At 40.5% G+C, this 24,356-nt stretch overlaps 1 protein-coding gene across 2 annotated transcripts in view; it reads right to left on the minus strand.

Moving 5' to 3' along the window:
* The window catches only part of xrn2 (5'-3' exoribonuclease 2), a 77,196-nt gene that overhangs the window by 13,056 nt on the left and 39,784 nt on the right, over window positions 1-24,356 (minus strand). For both annotated transcript variants that reach the window (XM_080200065.1, XM_080200067.1), the window contains exons 21-28: window positions 23,384-23,467; window positions 22,936-23,030; window positions 22,771-22,850; window positions 22,167-22,223; window positions 21,971-22,039; window positions 20,386-20,517; window positions 18,664-18,800; window positions 5,467-5,530 (exon numbers count right to left, since the gene is read on the minus strand). In XM_080200065.1, the coding sequence (XP_080056191.1) occupies window positions 5,467-5,530; window positions 18,664-18,800; window positions 20,386-20,517; window positions 21,971-22,039; window positions 22,167-22,223; window positions 22,771-22,850; window positions 22,936-23,030; window positions 23,384-23,467 (718 nt within the window). The remainder of the gene's footprint in view (window positions 1-5,466; window positions 5,531-18,663; window positions 18,801-20,385; window positions 20,518-21,970; window positions 22,040-22,166; window positions 22,224-22,770; window positions 22,851-22,935; window positions 23,031-23,383; window positions 23,468-24,356) is intronic.

The following is a 24,356-nucleotide window of genomic DNA, read 5'->3' on the forward strand; positions in this document are numbered from 1 at the left end:
AAAGTTTTTGCTCCCAGTCTGTCTTGACTAACTCCTCCCTCATTCCATTGTAGTGGCCTTTGTTTAAGCCACAAGGCGCTAGTAGTGGATTTTACCTTCTCATGCGTCATTTGTATTTTAAATTCAACCATACTGTGATCACTTCTTCCAAGTGGATCTCTAACTGCAAGATTATTAATTATTCCTGTCTCATTACACAGGACCAGATCTAGAATAGCTTGTTCCCTCATAGGTTCCATTACACACTGTTCAAGGAAGCTATCACGGATACATTTTATGAACTTCCCCTCAAGGCTGCCTTCACCGAGCTGGTTTGATCAACTGACATGTAGATTAAAATCCCCTATGATAATTGCTGTACCAGTTTTACAAGCATCAGTTATTTGTTTATTTCTTGTTCCACTGTGAAGTTATTATTTGGTGGCCTATAGGCTACACCTATCAGTGACTACTACTTCTTAGTATTTCTAATTTCCACCCAAATGGATTCAACCTTTTTTTTTTCCATAGAACCTATATCATCTCTCACTACTGCCCTGTTGTCAAAGAACAAAGAAAATTACAGCACAGGAACAGGCCCTTAGACCCCCCCAAGCCTGCAATCATGCTGTCCAACTTAACTCAAAACCCCCCACCCTTCCAGAAAGAACAAAAAATTACAGCACAGGAACAGGCACTTCTTAAATATCAGAGTGGCACCACCTCCCTTACCTTCCTGTCTGTGCCTCTGAACAATCTGATACTCTGGATATTTAACTCCCAGTCGTGACCATCCTGCAACCATGTCTTTGTAACGGCCTCCAAATCATACTCATTTGCGATGATCTGTGCCATCAATTCATTTACCTTGTTTCGAATACTACAAGCATTCAGATAGTGTCCTTGTGCTAGTTTTTGCACTTTGTATTTTAACACCTCCATTAATAGCATTTCCTGAATCCTCCTTCCTTTTACTTTTCTCCTGAATTGTGATGTAGTCGGAATCTTCTTCCCACATGCTAACCTGCTGCTTTGCTTTCTATTAACCGTTATATTTCCCATAGTTTTACTCTTCCCTTACCCCAACTTGCTAGTTTAAAGTCCTTATGACCACCTTATTTGTCCTTTTCGCTAGAACACTGGTCCCAGATCGTTTCAGGTGAAGACATCCCAATGGTACAGATCCCTCCTGTTCCAATACTGATGCCAATGCCCCATGAAATGGAACCACTCTTTCCCACACTATTCCTTTAGCCACGTGTTAACTTACCTAATTTGCTCAACCCCATTCCAATTTGCATGTGGCTGAGGTAGTAATCCACAGAATAACCCTTGAGCACTGTTCTTTAATTCGTAGTGCTTGATAGTCCCCATTTAGGTCTTCTTTCCTAGTCTTGCCTATGTTGTTTGTCCCAACATGGACTACAACAACTGGATCCTCCCCCTCCCAACATGGATTACAACAACTGGATCCTCCCCCTCCCAACATGGATTACAACAACTGGATCCTCTAATATCCTTTCAAGCCAGTCAGAGATGTCCCTCACCCTGGTACAAGGTTAGTAACATACCACGTGGGACTCTCGATCTGGCTTATAAAGAATGCCATCAATCCCCCTAACTATAGAATCCCCGACAACTACCACTTGTCTTTTTGCTTCCTCCTCTTGAATGGCCTCCTGTACCATGGTGTAATGGTCGGCTAGCACATCGTCTCTATAGCCCTTTTCCTCATCCATACGGTGCAAGTACCTCATTCCTATTGGACAAGGTCAAGAGCTAAGGCTGCTCAGTTCCTGAATTCAGGATCCCTCGACCTGCCTTAAAGTCATACCTTGCTGTCCACGACCACTGACCGAATTAGAGATACTTAATCTACTGGGTGTAATCGCCTTCTGAAACAAAGTGTCCAGATAACTCTGCCCCTCCCAGACATACCACAGCTTCTGAAGCTTGGACTCCAGCTCATCAATTCTGAAGTTCTTCGAGAAACCAACACTTGATGCAGATGTGGTCATTGCAGCTCGCGATGGGATCTGTCAGCTCCCACATCACGCAACTACAGCACATCACCTGCCCAGGCATCTCTACTTAATTAATTAGTTTTCTTGAAGTTTGCAATGTTCTTTTTCAAATTTAGCACAGATTTCTGAATAGCAAAACAGGTCACAGCATCCTTTTTCAGGTTTGTTTTCCAGGAATTAAGATTTATACTCAGTGCTGCAGTTCCGCCCTGTCCCTGGAGGCCAGGTCACAGATCCCTGAGGCCAGTTAGATTTATACTCAGTGCTGCTTGTGCTCCGCCCTCTGACTGGTCCCTGGTGACTTCCTCTTGCTTGTGCTCCTCATCGTGACTTCTTTATTTGTTTATATCCAATTCAATTCGATCGAAGTCCAATTCAAAGTCTCCGTAACTGAGACATCCCAGATCCAAGCTGACAGGACAGGCTCGCCCTACATGATCCAAGCTGATTGGTGTAGGCATCGCACCTTCTCCAAGGTTTGATCTCATTTGCATCTTAGCCAAAAGACCAAGATGCCACTTTAAAAAATTGTTTCAAATGAAGCCTCAGTGTAACCTCATGACTTCAGCCGTGACTTTTTTTTGGTTAGAGGAAGGAGGGAAACACTTTAGTGTTTGGGATTTAACTGTCCCTTTACAACAGCTCCTCCACAAACCACTTCTAGAAGCAGTGACTGACCATGCACATTTTTCCCACAACAGCCAATCAGCGTCACCCCTTCGCTACCTTTGCTGGATGCTTGCCTTCACATGAACACGTGGGGTGTCTTATGACGGCTGTGATTAGACGTGCTTGGAAGTGAGAGTCATGCTCGCAGTATAGGTCACTTGTATGCTAGAAGAGTTATATATTCACACACCCTGTCCTTTGTAAGCAGAAAATAAAATTTCTACGTATTGCACTTTTTAAAAACTAAAAAAAACGCTTGGGGATAGCCACTCTTTGGTTCGATGCCCATGGCAATGCTTTGGCCAGAGTCAACATGCCCAGTTTGAATTTGAATAAAAGTCTGGAAGTTTCTTTCAGTACAATTCCCCATGGCGCCACCTCTACAAATCAGTACCCATTTGCCAACTCTTCTCATGCAATATAAATTGTTGCTCCCTTTGAGATTTGGCATTCTTGCAATTTCATCCTGATGAACACAAGACAAAAAGCTCCGACAGCACGTCTCTTTTGTCACGGGTCTGAAATGTTATAGGACAATTTGATCAATGTCTTCAATGCGAATAGAAAGGTAAGTAGGTAAGAGAGGGCAAAGAGTATTTCCACCAACTGGGGAATTTCAGACTGAGACAAAGTCTAAAGAACGAGATTCAGACCTTTTAAAGCATGTAACTAGGAAATATTTACATAGAGTGGTAGAAGTTGACAACTCCCTTCTGCAAATGACAATTATTGTTTGATCAATTATTAATTTTAAATCATACATTTGTTATCTATAGATGTGGAGGTATATTAAGCAAAGACAGAATATGGAGTTAGGTCGCAGATCAATCATGATCTCACTGAATGGTGGAACAGGCTCAAGGGGCTAAATCACAGTCTTCAGCTCAATGTTCCTAATTAGGCTTGAGGTTGAATACATGTAGTTGTGTTCCAGTTTTCATTATTATGAAATTAACTGAAAACTCAGGAGATTCTGGAAATTTACATGACTTCTGTGCACACTTTCTTCATAGCAAAACAATAAAGTGGGATCCAGCAGGTTCGATATGTATTGTCTTATTTTCACACCTATTCGTTGTAGTCAGTTTTTGCCATAAAAATCAAACGAGAAGCACGTTTGTTCAGGTTATCAATATTTGATATATAAAAACAAAGAAAGCTATATTATGCTACCAAATGTTTGGAACTAACCACTGGACTATTGAACAGTGGCAATGTAAAAACTAAAATCTGAAATCAGCAATCCTGCTGCCCAAGTTTGACAAGCATAAGCTAATAAAGCTGTTCATTGTAGAGCGCATTAATATTCGAAGCCTTTTTCAATGCACAGGATCTTTAACAACATGCTTTTGGAAACAAGCGCTTCATTCTCATTATTGTAGGCAGCTGATGAATAAATAGATAAAAGCAGTGAAGCCACTAACAGGTTATGTACACATCTACGTGGTACATCTGAAACCCGAATAATTGAACTACTTTGGCTTATATTAAGGTATCAATAAAGAAGCATTAAAGATTCCCCTTATATTATGCTGTGAACAGTTTTCTCATGAGTTTTTTTCCACTTGAAGATCTTTCCATGACAATGCGCTTACCTGACAGGTGAATAAAGACTGTGTACATCATCTGATACTTTCAATAAACAACTTGAACATGTTTGGGGATTTAATTGGCGGATAGTAAACCATTTCTCTTATCGTCATATGTTGCCCCAGTGAAAGCTTAGAAGAGTACCAAATTTGTTTATTCCCTCCTAATCAGCGTGTAGCCGTGCATACATCCACTGCTTTCCAGCATTTCACGAAAGTGATCATTACTCACCCATGGGCCCAGAATATATCAGATTGGAGGGTCAGCATCCACATGACATGGGGTCTCATATCTACTGGAAGCATGAGTTCTCCCAGTGCTTTTCTCATTTCCTTGTGAGAAATGCCAACACCAACTTGAGCACTCCAACCAAGATCACGAACAACGTACTAATTTCATTAGGTGTGCTCAAATGCCCCACTTTAGTGTAAATGATTTGATAAGACCATAAACAGGAGCATACAACTAGCTTTCCGTAGTTAAATAACACAGCAAGCTAAACATCAGTTCTTGCAACTACACTGCAATTTGGGAACCAACAATTCAGAATAGCCTTAACAGGATCTGACTTTTCACCTGCTGAATATATCAGCAAAATAGATATGCTTTTTGAAAAAAACATGTATGCTTATTTTAATGAGACACCACATTAAAGAAAGCCCTACTTGAACAAGTATGGTACAATTTGCATACTGCAACAATTGAAAATTGCGACAACCAAAAAAAAATCCCAGCTCAAGTACAAGTTTTTCCACCAGACAGACAACGCTGAATGGAATAATTTCAAATGTGGCAGGTAACATGACTATCCCTATACACATAATTAACTACCATAATGTGTTTATTACAGGTTTACATATGCCCCATCTAAACACAAGATCAAAAATTAAATAAAGACAATGCAAGACATTAGAAAACAATAAATCGAAGAAAAGAAACCTGCGTTTATAAAATGACTTCCACGTCTTCAGCACTTGCACTTCGTGAAGTACTTTTTAAGTACTTCAGGCCAGCACAGTAGCAAATTATACACATCAAGGTTCCATAAACAGCAATAAGAAAAATGATCAGTAATTCTCTGTTGGTGGTGTTTGTCGTGGGATGTTATACAAAAGGATATTACACAAATACATGCAAACTACATTCATTATGTTGGGTTTCTAGACAGACAAAATGAATAGCCTTAAAATTATGTAGTTCTTACCTCTGAGGTATAAACTGCTGAAAAAGTGGTTGTGGACCACGCCATGCATCTTGGGGTCTCAAACCTGTGGATAATACAACTGCATCAGTAGAATTACAATGAAGAATTTCTTCACAATCTTTGCATTAGAATACTTCAATATTGGGACTTAGTGGAAAAAAAAATAAATCTGTTAAATCTTTTTTATATGGAGCATTACAATCAAACTTCATGTTTTACAAAAGGTCAACCAATGGTAAACTAAGTTTTCATAAAATCCCACATACTGAATAGAAAATTCATGCTTTTGTACTGATGGCAATTACCTTTCCATCACCTGCAAAAACTTGGTTAAAGTGGTATTTCTTTGATAAACTTCTAGATGTGCAAAGGCTTTAAAACATCTCCCTTTGCTAGGTGTGGTCTGATATGAAATGTTTTGGGATAGTCTCAGTCTACTACCCAGTGCCTAATTCAGCAACGAATGACAGTCAATCAGCCTGAAAAATACTAGAAATGCTACTCCAAACCAGCAAGTAAAAATGAAAAATATCATACTGATACGCAAGTGGATTTTAAAAATTTTCATGGGATGTGAGCATCTGTAGCTAGTCCAGCACTTGTTGTCCATCCCAAAGTGTCCTTGAAAAAGTGGCGAACACATTTCTTGAACCGTTGCAGCTCATCAGGTGCAGACACACGCACTGTGCTGTTAAGGAGGGAGTCATTCCAGGACTTGGAGAGTCTGCAGAAGGATCTAGATAGGCTGGGCGAATGGGCCAGGAAATGGCAAATGGAATTTAATGTTGGCAAGTGTGAGGTGGTCCACTTTGGTAGGAAGAATGGTAGGAAGGACTATTACTTACGTGGCGAAAAACTGCAGCAGGCGACGGTGCAGAGGGACCTCGGGGTCCTTGTGCATGAGTCGCAAAAACCCAGCTTGCAGGTGCAGCAGGTGGTCAGGAAGGCGAATGGGATGCTGGCCGTCATAGCGAGGGGGATTGAATATAAAAGTAGGGAGGTCTTGCTGCAGCTGTATAGGGCATTGGTGAGGCCGCAGCTGGAGTACTGTGTGCAGTTTTGGGCGCCGCACCTGCGCAAGGATATTTTGGCCCTGGAGGGAGTGCAGAGGAGGTTTACTAGGCTGATACCGGAGTTGAGGGGATTGAGCTATGAGGAGAGGCTGAATAAACTAGGCTTGTACTCGTTAGAGTTTAGAAGAATGAGGGGAGATCTCATTGAGACGTATAAGATGATGAATGGGATGGATAGGATAGAGGTGGAGAGACTCTTCCCGCTCAAAAAAGACAGTAGGACTAGGGGGCACAGCCTCAAGATAAAGGGGAGGCGGTTTAGAACGGAGTTGAGGAGGAACTTCTTCACTCAAAGGGTGGTGAATCTCTGGAATTCTCTGCCCGTTGAAGTGGTGGAGGCTGCCTCGCTAAATATTTTTAAGAAGCGGGTTGATGGGTTCTTGATAAGAGAGGGGATTAAGGGTTATGGGGAGAGGGCGGGAAAGTGGAACTGAGCCACGACAGATCAGCCATGATCTTATTGAATGGCGGGGCAGGCTCGAAGGGCTAGATGGCCTACTCCTGCTCCTATTTCTTATGTTCTTATGCAACAGTGACTGAATGGCAATATATTTCCAAGTCAAGATAATATGTAGTTTGAAGGGGAACTTGCAGGTAGTGGTGTTCCCATGTGTCTGCTGCCCTTGTACTTCTAGGTGGCAGAGATTGTAGACTTGGAAGATACTGTTGAAGGAGCCTTAGTAAGTTGCTGTAGTGCATCTTGTAGAGTATGCACTGCTGCCACTGTGGTGGAGCAAGTGATTGAGTTGGAGGGCAGGGTGACAATTAAGTGGGCTGCAGTGTCCTAGATGGAGTCAAGCTTCAAATGTTGTTAGAGCTGCACTTATCCAGGAAAGTGGGGGACGGTGGGGTGCTGCTAAGATTATGATCATTGGTCTCCAACAGCCACAAGCATCTTCCTCTGAGCAAGGTATGGTTCCAATCAGTGGAGATTTGTCCCAGCAATTCCCATTGACTTCAGTTTTCCCAAGGATCCTTGAAGCCACACAGTCAAAAATTTGGTGTCAAGGTCAGTCACTCTTACCTCCCCTTTTGATTTTAGCTCTTCTATCCATGTTTGGACCAAGGCTATAATGAGGATGCTCTTGAAATTGGGGATGAATTATATTATTGAAGCTCTCTTTCTCTGTCCTACACCTATCTATGCTATCACAAGTGCTTGGCACTGACCATGGGTTTCCAAATGGCACATGTTAAACTTCTACCTTAATCTCACTTTGAGCAGAACTTTTGTTGAGTTGCTAGTGCATCTTGTAGATGGTACACACTGCTGCCACTACACATTGGTGGCGCAGAGAGTCAAAGTTGAAGCTGGTTTATCCAAGTTTAGTGTGCTTTGGATTAGTTTGTGATCCTTATGGATTAAGCATGTCTAGCAGATCATTCCTTTTTTGAACTTGCTGACAATGAAAAGCAGTAAAAGGTTTAACTGAGTGGGATTACACTTAATACAATTGTCTGATGTTTGTTCTGTGGTTAAGCAGTCTTGTCATTTACAAAATGCATTTACAAGTAGTGAGTTTATAAGGCAAACCAAATCAATTCTAGAGTAGACAAGATCATAACTAGAAGTACTTCATTGAACAGATTCTATCAGATTCTGGTTTATATCTAGCAACACCGAAGTCACCTCAGGTGTACTTTTAGATACATGTGTGCTACAAAGCTTTCTTGCTTTCACCCATTCTCTTCTGTTATCTGATTTGACATCTAATCTTGGCATCAATTGTCCACTAGAAGGTATATCATGATGTTGACTAACAACTCTCCCTATCATTGTGAGATCTGTATTAGCATATCTTATTGACTGAGCGTTCATCACTGTAATACGGCAGAAAGAACTCAGCAAAAAGGTATAGGGAATGCCCATCCATACTGTGCCACTGCACACTGGTATTCCAATGGCTCACTGTGTTACAAGGCATCTTTTATACAAAAGACAATCAATGCAATTAAAGGCAATGTGTTGGAGCCTCGACTATTCATTGTATTTATTGATGATGGAATAGAAATAAACACACCCAAATTTGATGATACAAAATCACAGCACTGTAAGCAGTGTAGCTGGAAGCAGACGACCAAAAAGTATTAAGTCAATGGGTAAAATGGTGGCAAATGGGTTTCAATGGATGCATATATGAGCTTGTCCACTTTTGACCTAAGAAATGATGGAGACCCAAAGAGACTTGTATATAGGTTAAAATGTTCACACTATATAACAAAAAGGCTATTGGATTATGGGCCTTTATATCTTAAAGAGTAGAATATAAGGAGATAATAGGTATGCATCATTTTTACAAAGCCCTGGTTAGACCACACTTAGGATTGTTCTGTGTAATTTTGGGCACTACATCTTAGGAAATGAAACACACATTAATTATAATTTGAAAGCTCAATTAATAGGTGCTAACTAGAATGCTTATAATGCATTTCAGCTTTGAGTTGAAAGAGTGGGGCGAGAGAGAAAAAAGGAAAGGAGGGAAGGAGACAACAGGACATGGGGGTCTTTGACCTCTTGCATCTTAACCCTGAATCGATCGAATTGGAATAGGTAGAATATTAAGGATGAAGTAATTGATACCAGAACTGGGATAAATAAAGTGACCATGCTGCTGGTTCAAAGGTAGCGTTGATGCTGCAGGAAGTGAATTGGTTGTGGAAAGGAGTAGGTGGAATTAAGATATGAAAGAAGAATGAATAACTGAGTGAAGGGAGAGGATCTTCCCAACAACCACCACTCCAAATGCAGTCAGTCTACAGCTGCTGGCAATTCCTTTCCCTACTAGACTATCCCACAGCAGAAAGGAAAAAAAGAAAACGACTGAGACTTGTGGATCATGATAGAGGAAGGAACAAAACAAAGGGCAAGACGCTCAACTGCAGGTTAAAAAAAGTTTCTTAAATGACATCATACAATTCTCCAACTTACCATTTTGCAAAACCATGGGAGACAAACTAATATACAAATAAGTGTGTCGCAGCTGCATCTCCAGCTGATTTTTTTATTCACTGAATTATCTAAAATCATAACCAAAGCATTAATGAAGGGGTGACAAACAGGAAATAATTTTCTCAAGTTCAGAAACAGCCAATACCAGCCTCACTAAAGTAGAAGGGTGAGCCTTTGTAACACGACCTTGGCTCCCCATTAATCCTCTGCACCTGCTTTTGGAAAAATAGTTTGCACTGGACCCAAATAGTAAAATGAAAAGAATCACCAAAGAAAGATCAGATTTACCTATTTTGTAAAGATCTGAAGCCACGATACTCATGGCACACCTGCAAAATGCCTGGACCCCAAGTCACCTACAAGCTCCCAGAGCCTCTTCTGTTGATACTAACCCTGGGAGCTGCCTACATGGCATGGATCAGTTACAGCTTTCAGAATTTTTAACTGACAAGAACAAGCATCTATGACACATGCTAGGAATTTAGTTTCTAAACCCGCTCATCCAATGGAAAGCTGAAAACATAGACTCAGAGAACAACTGACAAGTAACTGGAAGCTGAATTTGGTTTTGCAGAAAGGCAGTACAAACACTCAATTCTGCCCACCCCACCCTCCCGGAGACGTTGCATTCTTGAAAAGAATTTACTTGATCGCATTCAATACATTATTGAACATTATGTCACATGTAGGAAATTAAACTTTAAGCCACGTCAAATTTCAAAGTGGAATCTTAGAAAAAAATAGTCCCAATCATATGAAGTGGATTCATTTGTGCTAAGGTAATCTTTCTGTGATGAGGGGCAAAAACTGCCCTAAGTCTTCACTTCTTAAATGTTTTCCAGTTGTCAACAGTAGTAACATCTGACCAAAGCCTCCATCTGCTATATGAACAATTAGGACAGCTAATTATTTACAGTACAAACAACTGACTGAATCTGCTTGAAATCAGTGAAGCTTTTAAACAGACAAATGCTATGCTGAATAAAATAACTGGCTCACTTGATAAGTTTTAAAGTATCTTTATAACTCACTCCTATGGTGATGACAAATGGTTAATAAAAATGACTGTCCATAACAAATATGAATGTAAGTAGTGGGGACTGTACTCTAAACTAATGCAACAACTACCTTTCTTTTATGCTGGGAATTCAAACAATTGTTTATTTACATGGGTATTGTATATTATCCATTAAGTTTTGAGGGGAGTACTCGGATGCTTCCTATCCTCTAGCACCATGCTTCACATGCAATCACCAATTTGTTGAGTGAGGTTACTGTCAATCTGTAATTACATTCAGAAGGACATGAATCCATATTTAATATACAGATGCACTGCACAGGAATGAGCTTGTCTCAAGCTTGTAAGAACCAAGCAAATATCACTCCAGGAAAGACCATCCATTGGGATCTTATAAAACGACATTGCATTTCCCCCCCAAATACTGCAAAATATTTCCCAGTAACTTGGTTGATATTGCATTATCTTGTGGCAAATGAAGGAACCCAACTATATCTGCTCCTAATTCGAAGGCATAAAAATATTTTTTCCGGAAAGGCATTAAACTACACTGTTTAAGTACAAGTACAGAATTTAAGTAAACATAAATGTGCTTTTTGACATGTTTATACAATTTTCATACATTTTAGAAATCAAAATTTCCAATTGAAAAGGCAAGCAATATTAGGAAATAAGTTTTGAACAGCAATTACTATCTACAGAAGCTTGCTACATGATGTTAATCATTCTGCTCAGGTGCAAACTTCACTCACTTTCAAATGAGGATTTGAACTCAAACGTTTTTTCCATAACTTAAGATGGAGACTGAATAGGTTTTGGGCTTGTGAAAAATCACTTTAGAAAATTCTTGGAACAATTATCCACATTTTGAGGGGATGGGGTAGAGAAATCAAGATACCAATTTGTGAAATGAAAATGCTGATTTAACTTGAGCAGCATAGGGTACATTACAGGAAAATACACTGATTCACCGAGAAGCACTATCAAGTTTTTTTAAAAAATAGCTTTATTTTATACAATTGAGCACCAAATTGCAGAGAGAAAAGCTCATCACTTTTCAATGCTATTAGGCCATATTTTTAGACGTTTGTTAAAATTTCCACTGTGAACTGAAGTGAGAACTCTCCTAATCAGTGTGACAATCAGGAAAAGCCTTCGTGTTTACTGATTGCACTAATCAAAACCAATTTTCAAAATGTAGTTAATTGGTGAGCTTACATTGAAATGAAAGCATGTCATAAATCAGATTCAATTTTGGATTGCAAAAACCAAATATTCTATTCACATTGAGTGCTTGCAGACTGCACTTGACTCCCACAAGTTATCAGCACTCAGACAATTCATCAGCGGCGCATAGACTGAAATATCCTAGTGAAATCAATGATTGCTGATGGAAACACCCACAACATATATTCCAGGGTGGAGGGGGAAAGAAAATAACACTGATTGACCGCACTGTCCTTCCAGTATCTATAACCAATTCTCAGCATCACTAACCCTTCACATGATCTTCCAGAATCTGTTAAGTGCGGGGTGGGGGCACAGATGACAGTAGAAGAATCACTATGATTTTATTGCAGTAACTATTCCGAATTAAACGTAGAAAGCAAACGGAAATGATCTGGTTGTAATGAATATGCACTGGCAATGGGAAAAGTACATCAGTTCTGAGAACCGAACAAAACAAGCACAACAAAGGCAACAAACTTTAAAAAAAGAGGGCAATGGCCACCATAGTAATGGCAGGATATGTGGGTTCATGTTGTATTTACGCTACTTAACATTCCGCAAGTGCAAGCAAGATTTTTTACACAAACTTCATTGCAGTGTTAATGTAAGCCTACTTGGGACACTAATAACAAGTGCTGAAATCAGTAAAACCATTCTCAGCACAGGCAAACAACCCTCCAGATGAAAGAAAAGTATTTGAATGCCACTTAACCTGCATCACACTGTGCTGTAGCTACAACGTTATATGCAGTACACAAAGACAGCACACAAGTTTATAAGTGCAGACTATAATGTTCTTGAAAATATAGCTATCAAATTCAAAATTCAATGACTTTCTTCAATTCAAAATCAACCCACCTACTTTAAATTGCCAGATAGTACTGTCACCGTGAAGAATCCAAAATAACTCAAAATCAATATTGTTATCTTCAATAGAATTTATAAGCTCAATTTTAAATACAACAGCACAACATGGTAAATAAATGTTACTAAAAGCATGGAATAACTGGATTCTTAATTGTAGCAGTTTCAAGTAACTGTGTGTATGAATCATTTACCAAAAAAGGTACTTCTGACCACAACTGGGAGAAATGCAATACAAAGTCTAAAAGTGAACAAAATTTTCTAAATTAAAAATGATACACTTAAAAACAGGCATTTCCTTTTAAAAACAAAAGCACTTAATTCTTTGTTCCTCATCCTTGTTTTAACTTTCCAGCTCTCATGTCCACTTAGGCTGCACACAATTACCCCTCCCTCGTTTTTCAGTGCAGCAATTCCAAGTAGAGAAAGAAACTGGAAGGTGGGTAGAGCAGAAATCGTCTTGGGCAGTGAATTCCAGTCACTTATGAACCCAATCAATTATGTTAAGGTACTAATGAGTTATAATCAATGACAGTTGGGCTCCCATTCCATTTAACTAATTGAGAGCAGCATACTGAATGTTCTGAATTCTTAGAATTGTGTAAAAATGACTGAATGTTTGAAACTTAATCTCTGGTCCTCAAATGACTGAAAGCCAGGCCAGTTTTTTCAGTCATCAATATTAGTAAGAGTGGCATAATGGTTACCTCTGCTGCTCACAGCACCAGAGACCTAGGTTTAATTCCTGCCTCAGGTCACTGTCTGCACGTTCGCCCCAGTATTCCAGTTTCCTCCCACACTCCAAAGATGGTGCAGGTTAGGTAGATTGACCATGCTAAATTGCCCCTTAGTGTCAGGCAGACTAGCAAGGTAAATATGTGTGGTTACGGGATAAGGCCTGGGTGGAGCTGTTGTCTACGCAAGCTCGGTTGGCCAAATGGCCTCCTTCAGCACTGTAGGGATTCTATGAGCAGTGCTGAAGTACACTCTGCCACATGGAAGTTTTCAAAACAATGCAGTTAAGGGAAACAAGATAAGTGTACGAGAGAAAAAGCAACAGAAGGAAATGTCAGTCGTGCAAAATGAAATAAGGAGGGAAGAGGCTAGTGGAGTATGAATGCTGACTGAATCTTCCATTTCTGTGCTGTAAAATTCCATGCAGTATTTTGACGTGCATCCCAGCTATGGCCAGGAGAAAAGGAAAAGCGCTTCAAATTAAACTGGCACAGGCACCGGAAAGAATAACGGCAAGTGAGCATTGACAGTCAAAACTCTTCAGATTTCCAATAATAGCAATTTGAGAGTTTGTGTTTTAAAAATATATTCCATTACAAAAAGAAGGCATAATCTTATTGAAAGGCACAGCAGACTTGAGGGGCCAGATGGCCTATTCCTGCTCCTGGTTCTTCTGTTCTTATGTAATAAATACAGAGCAAGTGCAGAAAAGCTTAAATTTTGTACCTATGGCTTTACATTACAGCTCTGAACTACGTTGCATGCTGTCTGTCTCATGAGTGGACCGTGCTGCTACAAGGGAACAAGACGACGAAAGACAGCATCTGCACAGCAACAGGAGTGACGCCTAATGGAAGCCAAGGGCTGGCTGAATAATTCAGGAGAGCCACTGCACTTCACGCTCACTTAAGTAGAAGCATCTCCTTTTAACAACAAAGGAGCACTTAATTTGTCCTTTCCCTTCCTTATCCTGTTTAATTTCCAGGTCTCATGTCTGTGTGGAGTTTGCACATTCTCCTCGAGTCTGAGTGGGTTCCCTCTGGGTGCTTCGGTTTCCTCCCACAGTCCAAAGAGGTGCGTGTTAGGTTGATTGGCCCTGCTAAAAATTGCCCTTTAGAGTTCTGAGATGCGTAGCTTCGAGTGATAATTGGGTAAATAAGTAGGGATATGGAGGTAGGGTCTAGGTGGGATTGTGGTCGGTGGAGACTTGATAGGCCAGATGGCCTCTTTCTGCACTGTAGGGTTTTAATGATTCTATGTCCATTTAGGCTGTATATAATTACCTCTCCCTTGTTTTTCAGTGTAGCAATTCCAAGTAGAGAAAAAAAACTGGAAGGTAGGGAGGGCAGAAGTTGCCTTTGGCAGTGAATTCCAGCCTCTCATGCACCCAATTTTGAAAATCAGACAGGAGACAAACCATTTTCCACCACCACCCAAATAACTTACCCATACAGTATCAAAAAAGCCCAGGCAAAAAAGTGTCAAGACGGACAGAACACTGCTTCAGTTGTTGATGCTACTACAGCAGGTTTAAAAAAATACAAGACCCCCAACGGTCTCCAGATCACCAGGCTAACAATCAGAGGTGCGCACTCCATCTAGGGACAAAAAAGCAACAGGGAAAAGCACTGACCTTGCAGTACATGCGAGGGTGGAAGCATCCAAAACTTTATCAACTGTCAAGCTGAGCCCCTTTAAAAAAGGGGAGACCCATGAGAAGAACATCTGAAGTATTCAAAGGTGGGATTAAGTGCATTAAAAACTCAAACTCCCCAACCCAGCCTTTCCACTTTGTATGCCTTCCCTGCCTGGGTCCAGCGTCAAATTATTTTTCTTCTTATTGAAAGATACTCAGACATACACCCGTACATGGAGACAACCATATAAATGCAATTTGCTTTTTTTAAAACTAGCGTTAAGGTGATATTTAAGCCAAAAGGTTTATTTACAACAATTTTTATCGCATTTCTGCTAAATGACTGAGATAGAAAGACCTCAAGAGTCCAGTATTCAAAACCATTTTATGCATAGTATCTGATTAAACATAATTAAAAACACAATTTCCATATCAACACATCACAAACATGGGTTTAGCAGAAAATGCGCCATCTGTGTTAAACAACTTGTGATGTTACAGGATATTTCACCTAATCACGTGCTCCAAGGCGCTTTAAAGGAGTTACCAAATTAAATTTGACATTAAGCCACTTAAAGCAGGTATCAGAACAGGTGACCAAAAGTTTGGTCAGTGGAGGTTTTCAAGGAACATCTTAAAAGGAGTAACTGAGGCAGAGGGGTGGCAAGACTTAGGAAGAGAACTTCTAGAACTTAGAGCGTAGGTAACTGAAGACACTATGTTACAAGTGATTAAAATCAGTGACATTCAGGAAACTAGATCTGGAGTACCACCAAGACTGCAGAGGGTTGCAGAGATCTAAAGAACTGAAAATGCAGATCTCACTACTGCATAGCACCGTTAACACAGAAAAGCAGCTATAGTTACTTGTGTGGTGTTCATACAAATATACAAATGATCAGTAGGCCACTCAGTCCTTCAAGGCTGCTCCACCATTCAATAAGGTCATGGCTGATCCAATTATAACCTCACCTCCATATTCCCTCTTATCCCCAATAACATTTCACCACTTGCTCATCAAGAGCAAGTGTCAATGGGTGCTATTCGGATTGGCGGTTGGTGACTAGTGGAATGCCCCAGGGATCGGTGCTGGGGCCTCAGCTACTTACCATTTATATAGATGATCTGGAGGAGGAAACCGAGTGCAAGGTGTCGAAGTTTGCTGATGACACAAAGATTGGTGGAACGGCAAATTGTGCGGAGGGTGTGGAAAGTCTGCAGAGGGATCTAGATAGGCTGAGTGAATGGGCGAGGAACTGGCAAATGGAATTTAATGTTGGCAAGTGTGAGGTTGTCCACTTTGGTAGGAATAATGGTAGGAAGGACTACTACTTACATGGCGAAAAGCTGCAGCATGCTACGGTGCAGAGGGACCTGGGGGTCCTTGTGCATGAGTCGCAAAAACCCAGCCTGCAGGTGCAGCAGGTGGTCAGGAAGGCAAATGGGATGCTGGCCTTCATAGCGAAGGGGATTGAATATAAAAGTAGGGAGGTCTTGCTGCAACCGTACAGGGCACTGATGAGGCCGCAGCTGGAGTACTGTGTGCAGTTTTGGTCACCGCACTTGCGCAAGGATATTTTGGCCTTGGAGGGAGTGCAGAGGAGGTTCACTAGGCTGATACCGGAGTTGAGGGGGTTGAGCTATGAGGAGAGGCTGAATAAACTAGGCTTGTACTCGTTAGAGTTTAGAAGGATGAGGGGAGATCTCATTGAGACGTACAACATGATGAATGGGATGGATAGGGTAGAGGTGGAGAGGTTCTTCCCGCTCAGAAAGGACAGTAGGACTAGAGGGCACAGCCTCAAGATAAGGGGGGCGCAGTTTAGAACAGAGTTCAGGAGGAACTTCTTCACTCAAAGGGTGGTGAATCTCTGGAATTCTCTGCCCATTGAAGTGGTGGAGGCTGCCTCGCTAAATATATTTAAGACGCGGGTAGATAGGTTTTTGATAGGCATGGGGATCAAGGGTTATGGGGAGGAGGCAGAAAAGTGGAACTGAGCCACTTCAGATCAGCCATGATCTTACTGAATGGCAGGGCAGGCTCGAAGGGCTAGATGGCCTGCTCCTATTTCTTATGTTCTTAAGAATCTATCCAGCTCTGCTTTAAAAATATTCAAAGTCTCTGCCTTCACTGCCTTCTGAGAATATGACTGCAGTAGATGCCAAGACAAACGTGGTGGCTTTGGTCAAAGTGGCAGATTTTAACAAAGATCATGAATGAGAAGGGATTTCCAGAACTGTGATTTTGACATAATGTGCTATAATTGAAAACAATGTGGTTCAACCCAAGACAGTGGCCAGAGAGGGGGATGGAGTTCATGAAAAGGGTACAAAATTTGAGGTAGAGCTGGATACAATGGCTTTGTTCTTCCTAAGGCTTAGCTAGAATTGATTGCTGCTCAGTCAAGGCTGTATGCAATCTAACAACAAAGCAGTGGTGGAAGCTAAGTGTTGGCACAAAGGGAGAGCTGGACGTCACAAGCATTAAAATGAAAGATAACTTTTATGTTTTCAAATACTGCTTCCAAGAAATTTCATGTAATGAGGAAATAGGAGACAACTATGGACAGACTCAGAGGATTCAAGGTCCATGCTGGGAACCTCAGAGGACTGTTGGAGTGGGAATAGGAACCACTGCTCTGGTTGGAGTTTGAGGGCAGCATGCCAACAAGCAAGATCAGTTCCACTGCTCAGGATAAAGCAGGAGACTCTGTCAAAGGCTGCAAAAAGAGGAATAGTGCATCATACTCACCATCCGAGAGGATATTATTTTCACTTTTGCTGTGCCCAGCTAGCTTAGCTGGTACAGCGCATGAGACGCAATCTCAGGGTCATGGGTTTGAGCCCCACATTGGGTGACATTGTTTTGGGGCAGCACAATTGACATAGTGGTTAGCACTGCTGCCTCACAGTGCCAAGGACCCGAGTTCAATTCCAAGTTTAGGTCATTGTCTGTGCGGAGTCTACATGTTCTTCCCATGTCTGTGTGGGTTTCCTCTGGGTGTTCCGATTTCTCCCACAGTCCTAAAGATCTGTTGCTTAGATGCATTGGCCATGCTAAATTCTCCCTCCATGTACTCAAACAGGCTCTGAAGTATGGCGAGTGGGGGATTTTCACAGTAACTTCATTGCAGTGTTAATGCAAGCCTACTTGTGAAACTAACAAAAAACATGGACCTTGAATCCTCTGAGGGTCTGTCCATAACTGTCTCCTATTTCCTCATTCAATAAACTTTTAAAACTTTGACTTTAAACTTTTCCAGTGCTGTTGAAGAAGTGGAAGAATCAGTGATGTTTCAAGGCATTGTTGTGGGGAAAACACACACACATCTGGAAGCCAGGAACATGTACAAGTATTTTTGGGGGTTTGGTGGGGGAGGGAAAGACAGGAGGAGGAGGAATTGGAAGTTAATATACAAGGACAGTATGAGCTTGAGAGGAACCATTTGCTATGTCAATTATCATGAAGGTCAGGAAGGACAGTTTAATTGGATTTTTGCAACTAATTTTCAAAATGGCCATTAAATAAATGCGCCAATAGGCCAGAGGTTTACTGCTGCTGCCAAGAGTTTTTTGTTTAAAACTCACACAAATTTTATCTTTCATTTATAAATAGAACCTAACTGTCAGTTTTAGGCCTTGATAAGTTTGCTACTTAATCTGTAAATCACAGGTTCATCAAATAACTTACTTGGCAATGGGATAGTAAGAGATGGTGGTGCTCTCATCAGTGGGGGCCGAGAATTTTTCCCTTGTTGATAAAGAGGCGGAGGGGTGTAACTGTAAACACCACTTCCTCCTTGAGAGCGATCTTTTGACATAACATGGCTAAAATAAAATTAAAGAAACAATATGTATACTTGTGCATTTAATACAAACTAGGTTATTCTTTTTATGTTAAAACAATTTAATATAAAAATGCTATTTTCTCTGCGTGATGGGAATTGAAGCCATTATCCATATCCTGCAGCTATGCACAACGTGAAAACCAGATATCAACATTGGAGAGTCCAGGTTCAACATCCAACACAACACTATTAATTTCACAGCAATGTTTCACAATGAAATTCATCGCCATTCTTCTACTGACTTACGTATGGTTGAGAGCTGCACCGAGGGGTTAAGCCTAACAGGTAGAACCGAAAATTTGGGGATTTTTCTTCGAGGTAAATGATTTGAAGGATGACCTAATAGAGATCTTTCAAGATTATGGAAGGATTTGATAGGGTAGACTTGGTGAAAATATTTCCAACGGCAAGGGAGATCAGAACTAGGGCCACGAATGTCTGAGAGCCACTAAATCCAAGAACTATGGTCCAGAAGTATCAACAGTCACAAACAAGTCCAAATGAAAAAAAATTCAGAAGAAACTTCTCTACTCACACTAGGACTTGCTATCACAAGGGGTGGTTGAGGCAAAAATGCCTTTAATGGGAAGCTAAATAACCACAACGGAAAAAGGAATTGTCAACATGTTAGAAGGGCAAGAAGAGGCTCATGTAGAGCATAACCACTGGTACGGACCGAATGAGCTACATGGTCTGTTTCTATGCTGTAAATACTGTGTGACCCAGCACTATCTAACTTTTCAGTCTTGCTGTTCCTAAAAAGATACTGGCACGTAACTTGCATGTCACAAAATGTTAAAGTTGCTCAGGAGCCTGCAAGTTGCATGTGCAAAGAAAGAAATGACTTAACACCAAACAGCAGGAGTTCTGTCTCAGGATCGACTAAAATCTGTATCAGTATCTGGCTGACTAAGGATTTTACACGCTCTGCTCCCTTGCCCAATATTGCAATAAGACTGATTTGTATCCAATGCTGGAACAGATTATTTGGAAATAGCTTCACCCTAAAGTCTTTACAGGTTCAATTTTGCACAAGATCCTACTCACGTGTTGGGAGCATCAAATCCCAGATCCCCATGTACTGGTACAAAATTATTAAAAACACAAACTGAAACCATTGTTTTCACTCAACAATTCAGCTTAATCACATCAAGCTCTGCGACAGATTTCAACGCTTGAGAGGTTGTGGAATGGAAGTGATGGCATCAATGATCTGATTGATGTTGATGGGAGTAGGTTGTGATGTGAATAGGCTATAGAGCATTCCACTCTCCAGGGAATTTTTTTTTCTCCCCAAGTAACATTCTAATTGTGAAATTAGATCAATTCTTAACTGTACGTGTAAGGTAAACAAATGGTGGGAGTGGTGACAGGGGAGTAAAGTAGTCATTAGTACATGCAATGACAGCATTGAGGCAAGTAATTCCTGCTTTTAGTTTCTAACCTAAATGAACTAGGATGCAAACTCAAAGCTAGAGAAGTGAGTGACATATGCTGAAATATTCTTGCTGATCATAGCCTAATTCATTGAACTCTTCCATTTGATGGCTTGGAATGTCACTTACCCCAGTGTTCTAAACGCCGACTGGTCCAAGTGCACTTGTTGCCGATTTGGGTTAAAGCCAAGTCGAGGTCTCCATGGCTGCTTCGAGTTAGACTGTTCCCAATCGCTTGGTTTCAATGTTTTGGGAGGCTTCCTGAAAGGGTAAAGATGAAACCAAACAATTTAATGGCCATAGTCAAAGTATCTTGCAGCACAACACCAAAGGCGCTACAGTCAGCTGTGCTTTTGCTGGTCCTTTGAAGGAGCTATCTAAATTTAGTTCCACCTTCCCTTATAGCCTTGCAAATTATTTCTCTTAAAGTACATGTCCAATTGGTTTTTAATAGTTCTGATTATATCTAATTCCACCACCCTTTCAAGCAGTACATTCCAGAATTTAACAACCTACTTGAAGAAATTTCTCATGTCTCAGTGATACCTTTGCCAATAATTTCAAATCCATGATCTTTGCTTATCAACACACTTGCTGGAGGAAATTATATCTCCCTACATGTTGCAATAAAACTGCTCATGATCTTGCGAATTCTCGAGTAGGGGAGCTCCCCTTAACTTTCAGTGCTCTGATCTCGTCTCTAAACCAAATAGCGCTCATCATCTCAGGGAACCTCCTCTATCATTCCCTGGGGCTTTGACATCCTATCCCATCTGAAAATTGCACACAATACACCAGCTGAGGCCTAGCCTGAGATTTGTAAAGTTGGCAAAGTACTAAGCAAGTCAGTGTTGACCTCTGCCTCCCTAACCAGTCCCACCATTTATTTAGCTAACCCTTTTAATGATAAGAGATTTCTGGGATCTTCTATGCTATCCACTAATCTTTTGTCACATCCTCTTTTCCCTTCTAGGTCATTTTCTTTTTGCCCCAATTTCTCCTTGCACATTCTGTATTCTGCTGTTAATGAATCATTTACAACCATGGTGGTTACATTTTTAAGCAACTACCTTGCAGATACATACCACATATTTACTTCTACTCATACTCCTTCCCGCAGAACTACTTATTTTTGCTCCTTTCTTAAATCACACAGTTAATATTGGAATATTGCCGCAGAGAGGCTCTGACAAAAGGTCATCTGGGATCGAAACATCGGCTCTACCCTCTCTGTAGAGATACTGCAAGACCTGCTGAGATTTTTCAGCATTTTTCTGTTTGGTTTCAGATTCCAGCATCTGCCATGTTTTGCGAATATCTTTCTAAGCCGAGCCAGGGCAGCAGTGCCTGGTTGTGCCTGTGGGAACTGTGGCATCCATGTGTGTCCCACACAATAATTCAATGTTCAAACAGCTACGCTTTTAGCAAGCATCGGTGGGCACTGACCAAAGAATCCAATTTTCTCCTCTGGCCAAGTCAACAGGAGAATCAAATTCGTTAACTTAATGTAGATCTGACAAATCAACCAATTTCTGAATGATTTTGTGTTTTCTCACAAGCAAAGGAGTCCTGAGATGTTAAGTTTTCTTAACATGAAAGAAATAAGCATTGTTGGTGAGGTTGTGTTCATGATTCAAAGTTGTTACCTTGAATGTTAAGGCTTTACAACAAAGTTCAAACCGCAAGAAAGACTGTTTAAAGAAACGTAACTTACACCGCTGAAGGTAAGAAGCAAGCTTTGAATATGTAGTTATCATCAAACTGAGGATCCTTGAAAAGTATACTGCAGTGAAGGAGGAAAAATTGTATTTTAAGCAGATTATTATTTGTGTATAATAAAAACAAACAAAAGCAGACTAATTCTGTGACCAGAAACAAGTGTAAGTAGAGTTAATAAATTTTGCACTCACCTGCACGCATTATTCTGAACAATATCTTCCAATCCTGGTATAGGAGAAGGGACTACTCTAAAAATAAATACATTAAAAAATTCATACAAATGACCAAGGAGTGCCTTGTTATGTCAGTCTGTCTTTTTAAAATTGATTTCTTCTCTTTGCATTCACATTCAGAGAAAACTGGAGCTGGTGACCTGTCCAATTAATCAGCAGAAGGTAGGTGAACAAATGGATACATTCTTTCTCCTTATCTCCCAATTAGACATTGAGCCAAACACACACCCAAGAGCAAATATAAAGTTGTTCAAGCTATAGCTAATACTGGACCCCAATATTCTAGTCCAAAATGAAACACTAAATACTCAGGATGCTTTTAAAATTGAAAAGGCTCTTCATTTTTTGAATCAGATAGATCCTTCTACAAGCTCTCTATCTTGCAGTAAATTAGTCTTGTATGTATTAAGTGAACCTTTAAAAAAAAAACTGAAAACAAATTTCTCTTCACCATTTTAAACTCTCATCTGTCAATACACGCGTCCCAGTAATTGCAGTAAAACCTTGTGTATCAATCCACTTCATTACACAAAAACTATGATTGACAAAAATGTGCACTTACTTTCCTGGTTTTATTACATCACTCTGCAACGTTAGAAGACCTTTTATACCATGGCAAAGCTCAGGAGTCATCTCTACACCCTATAACCACAAGTTTCATTTTCTAAGTACACTTATTTATCAAAAGGCAGCAAGTAGCAATGAAATTACACAACTGCATACTTACTTCAGCACCACTATCTTGCAACTCGACGATGAAGTCAAACAACTTGTGATCTTTTCCAACAAACAGCACATCGCTTCCAAGGCTATTCCTTCGCTCTACAGTTAAGATATTAAGTTCAGCTTTATCCAACTATTTCCAGCATCTTTTGTTCAGGATTCAATCTTATCATGCGTGTTTGGTTATAGATATGGTAACTGGAGGCAAGATCCTCAGATAAAGAGGTTTAAAAGCAATACCAAATTTTTTTCATAAAAGTTGCAGCAATTTTCAAAAAAGATCATCTTACACCATATACAAAATACCATACACAAAATCAGACTTAGGTACAGTGATTGTGCCGAACCAAAAAGTGATCCATTATTGGTATTTTGAGACTTAGTAATGCAAGTACAAATAATAAACCTAGGTGATTACTCGGTCAACTCAATGCAGTTAGCATAATGCTTACTTTCATCAGGAGTGAGATCAGGGTAAACCGCTTTCAGAGCTGCTCTAAGCCGTCGTTCATCAACAAATGGCAGAAGTGCAACACCTAAAGACAGATAAACAGTCAATTAATGCCGGAAATAACTAAACCTCAGTTACTGACTGTGCTTGCATAAGCAGTTGAATTTCTAGTTTACCTTTCAATCTATAAGCACAGAGACAATCAAAGCTGGATACAAGTGCTGCGAAAATTTTGCCCCTTAGCACCAGGACTTTTCATACTGTAGGTACCATTTTGCTTCCAAAACGGCATCTGTACGTGCAGAAGGGCATGTGCCAGAAGCATGTAGAATAGGCAGATTGTTACATGTTTATACTGCTGATTTGATGTCAGCACTGTAACTTTGGAGCTCAATATTCAAGGCAATGCTGTCTATTAAACAACTAAACACATTCAACAGCAGAATGGACAACCCACCAGTGGTATATAGAGGGATCATTTAGTTACTGAATGATTTATATGCTGCAATCACACAAGCGTGTGGTGGTTTCTCGAGTTGATTAAAGTTGAAGTCTACAGGTAAGTGTTGTGACACATTCTGCAGGACTGGGTCCTGACTTTAAGGATTTTGCAAATGACTCTTGCACTCAAACATGCATGCAGTAGTTGGCATTCTCACTGCCCTACAGCATGACAAGGAAAATTAGTAAAGGTGAGACTGACATGTCCATTTCACTGGGAAGGTCATCACTGAAATCTGCCAAATTGCAACCACAGAGTAGGCCAAGAATGGCATTGCCAGTGGCTACGCAGGCAGCCACATCCACAAACCATTATGCACTCAGGGCCCCCTTCTCAGGCACACCTGGGGATATTTGCAACATCTATCTGTAAGCTGTTCACTGATTCACAAAAAAGATCACTGAGTCTGTATTCCCAGAAAGCTGAATACTGTTCGTTTTCTCTTGCTACAAGTAAACATGCAACTTGAGGA

This window comes from Carcharhinus amblyrhynchos, chromosome 12 (assembly GCF_965287045.1).
Source record: "Carcharhinus amblyrhynchos chromosome 12, sCarAmb.v2.hapA, whole genome shotgun sequence".
NCBI lineage: Eukaryota > Metazoa > Chordata > Chondrichthyes > Carcharhiniformes > Carcharhinidae > Carcharhinus > Carcharhinus amblyrhynchos.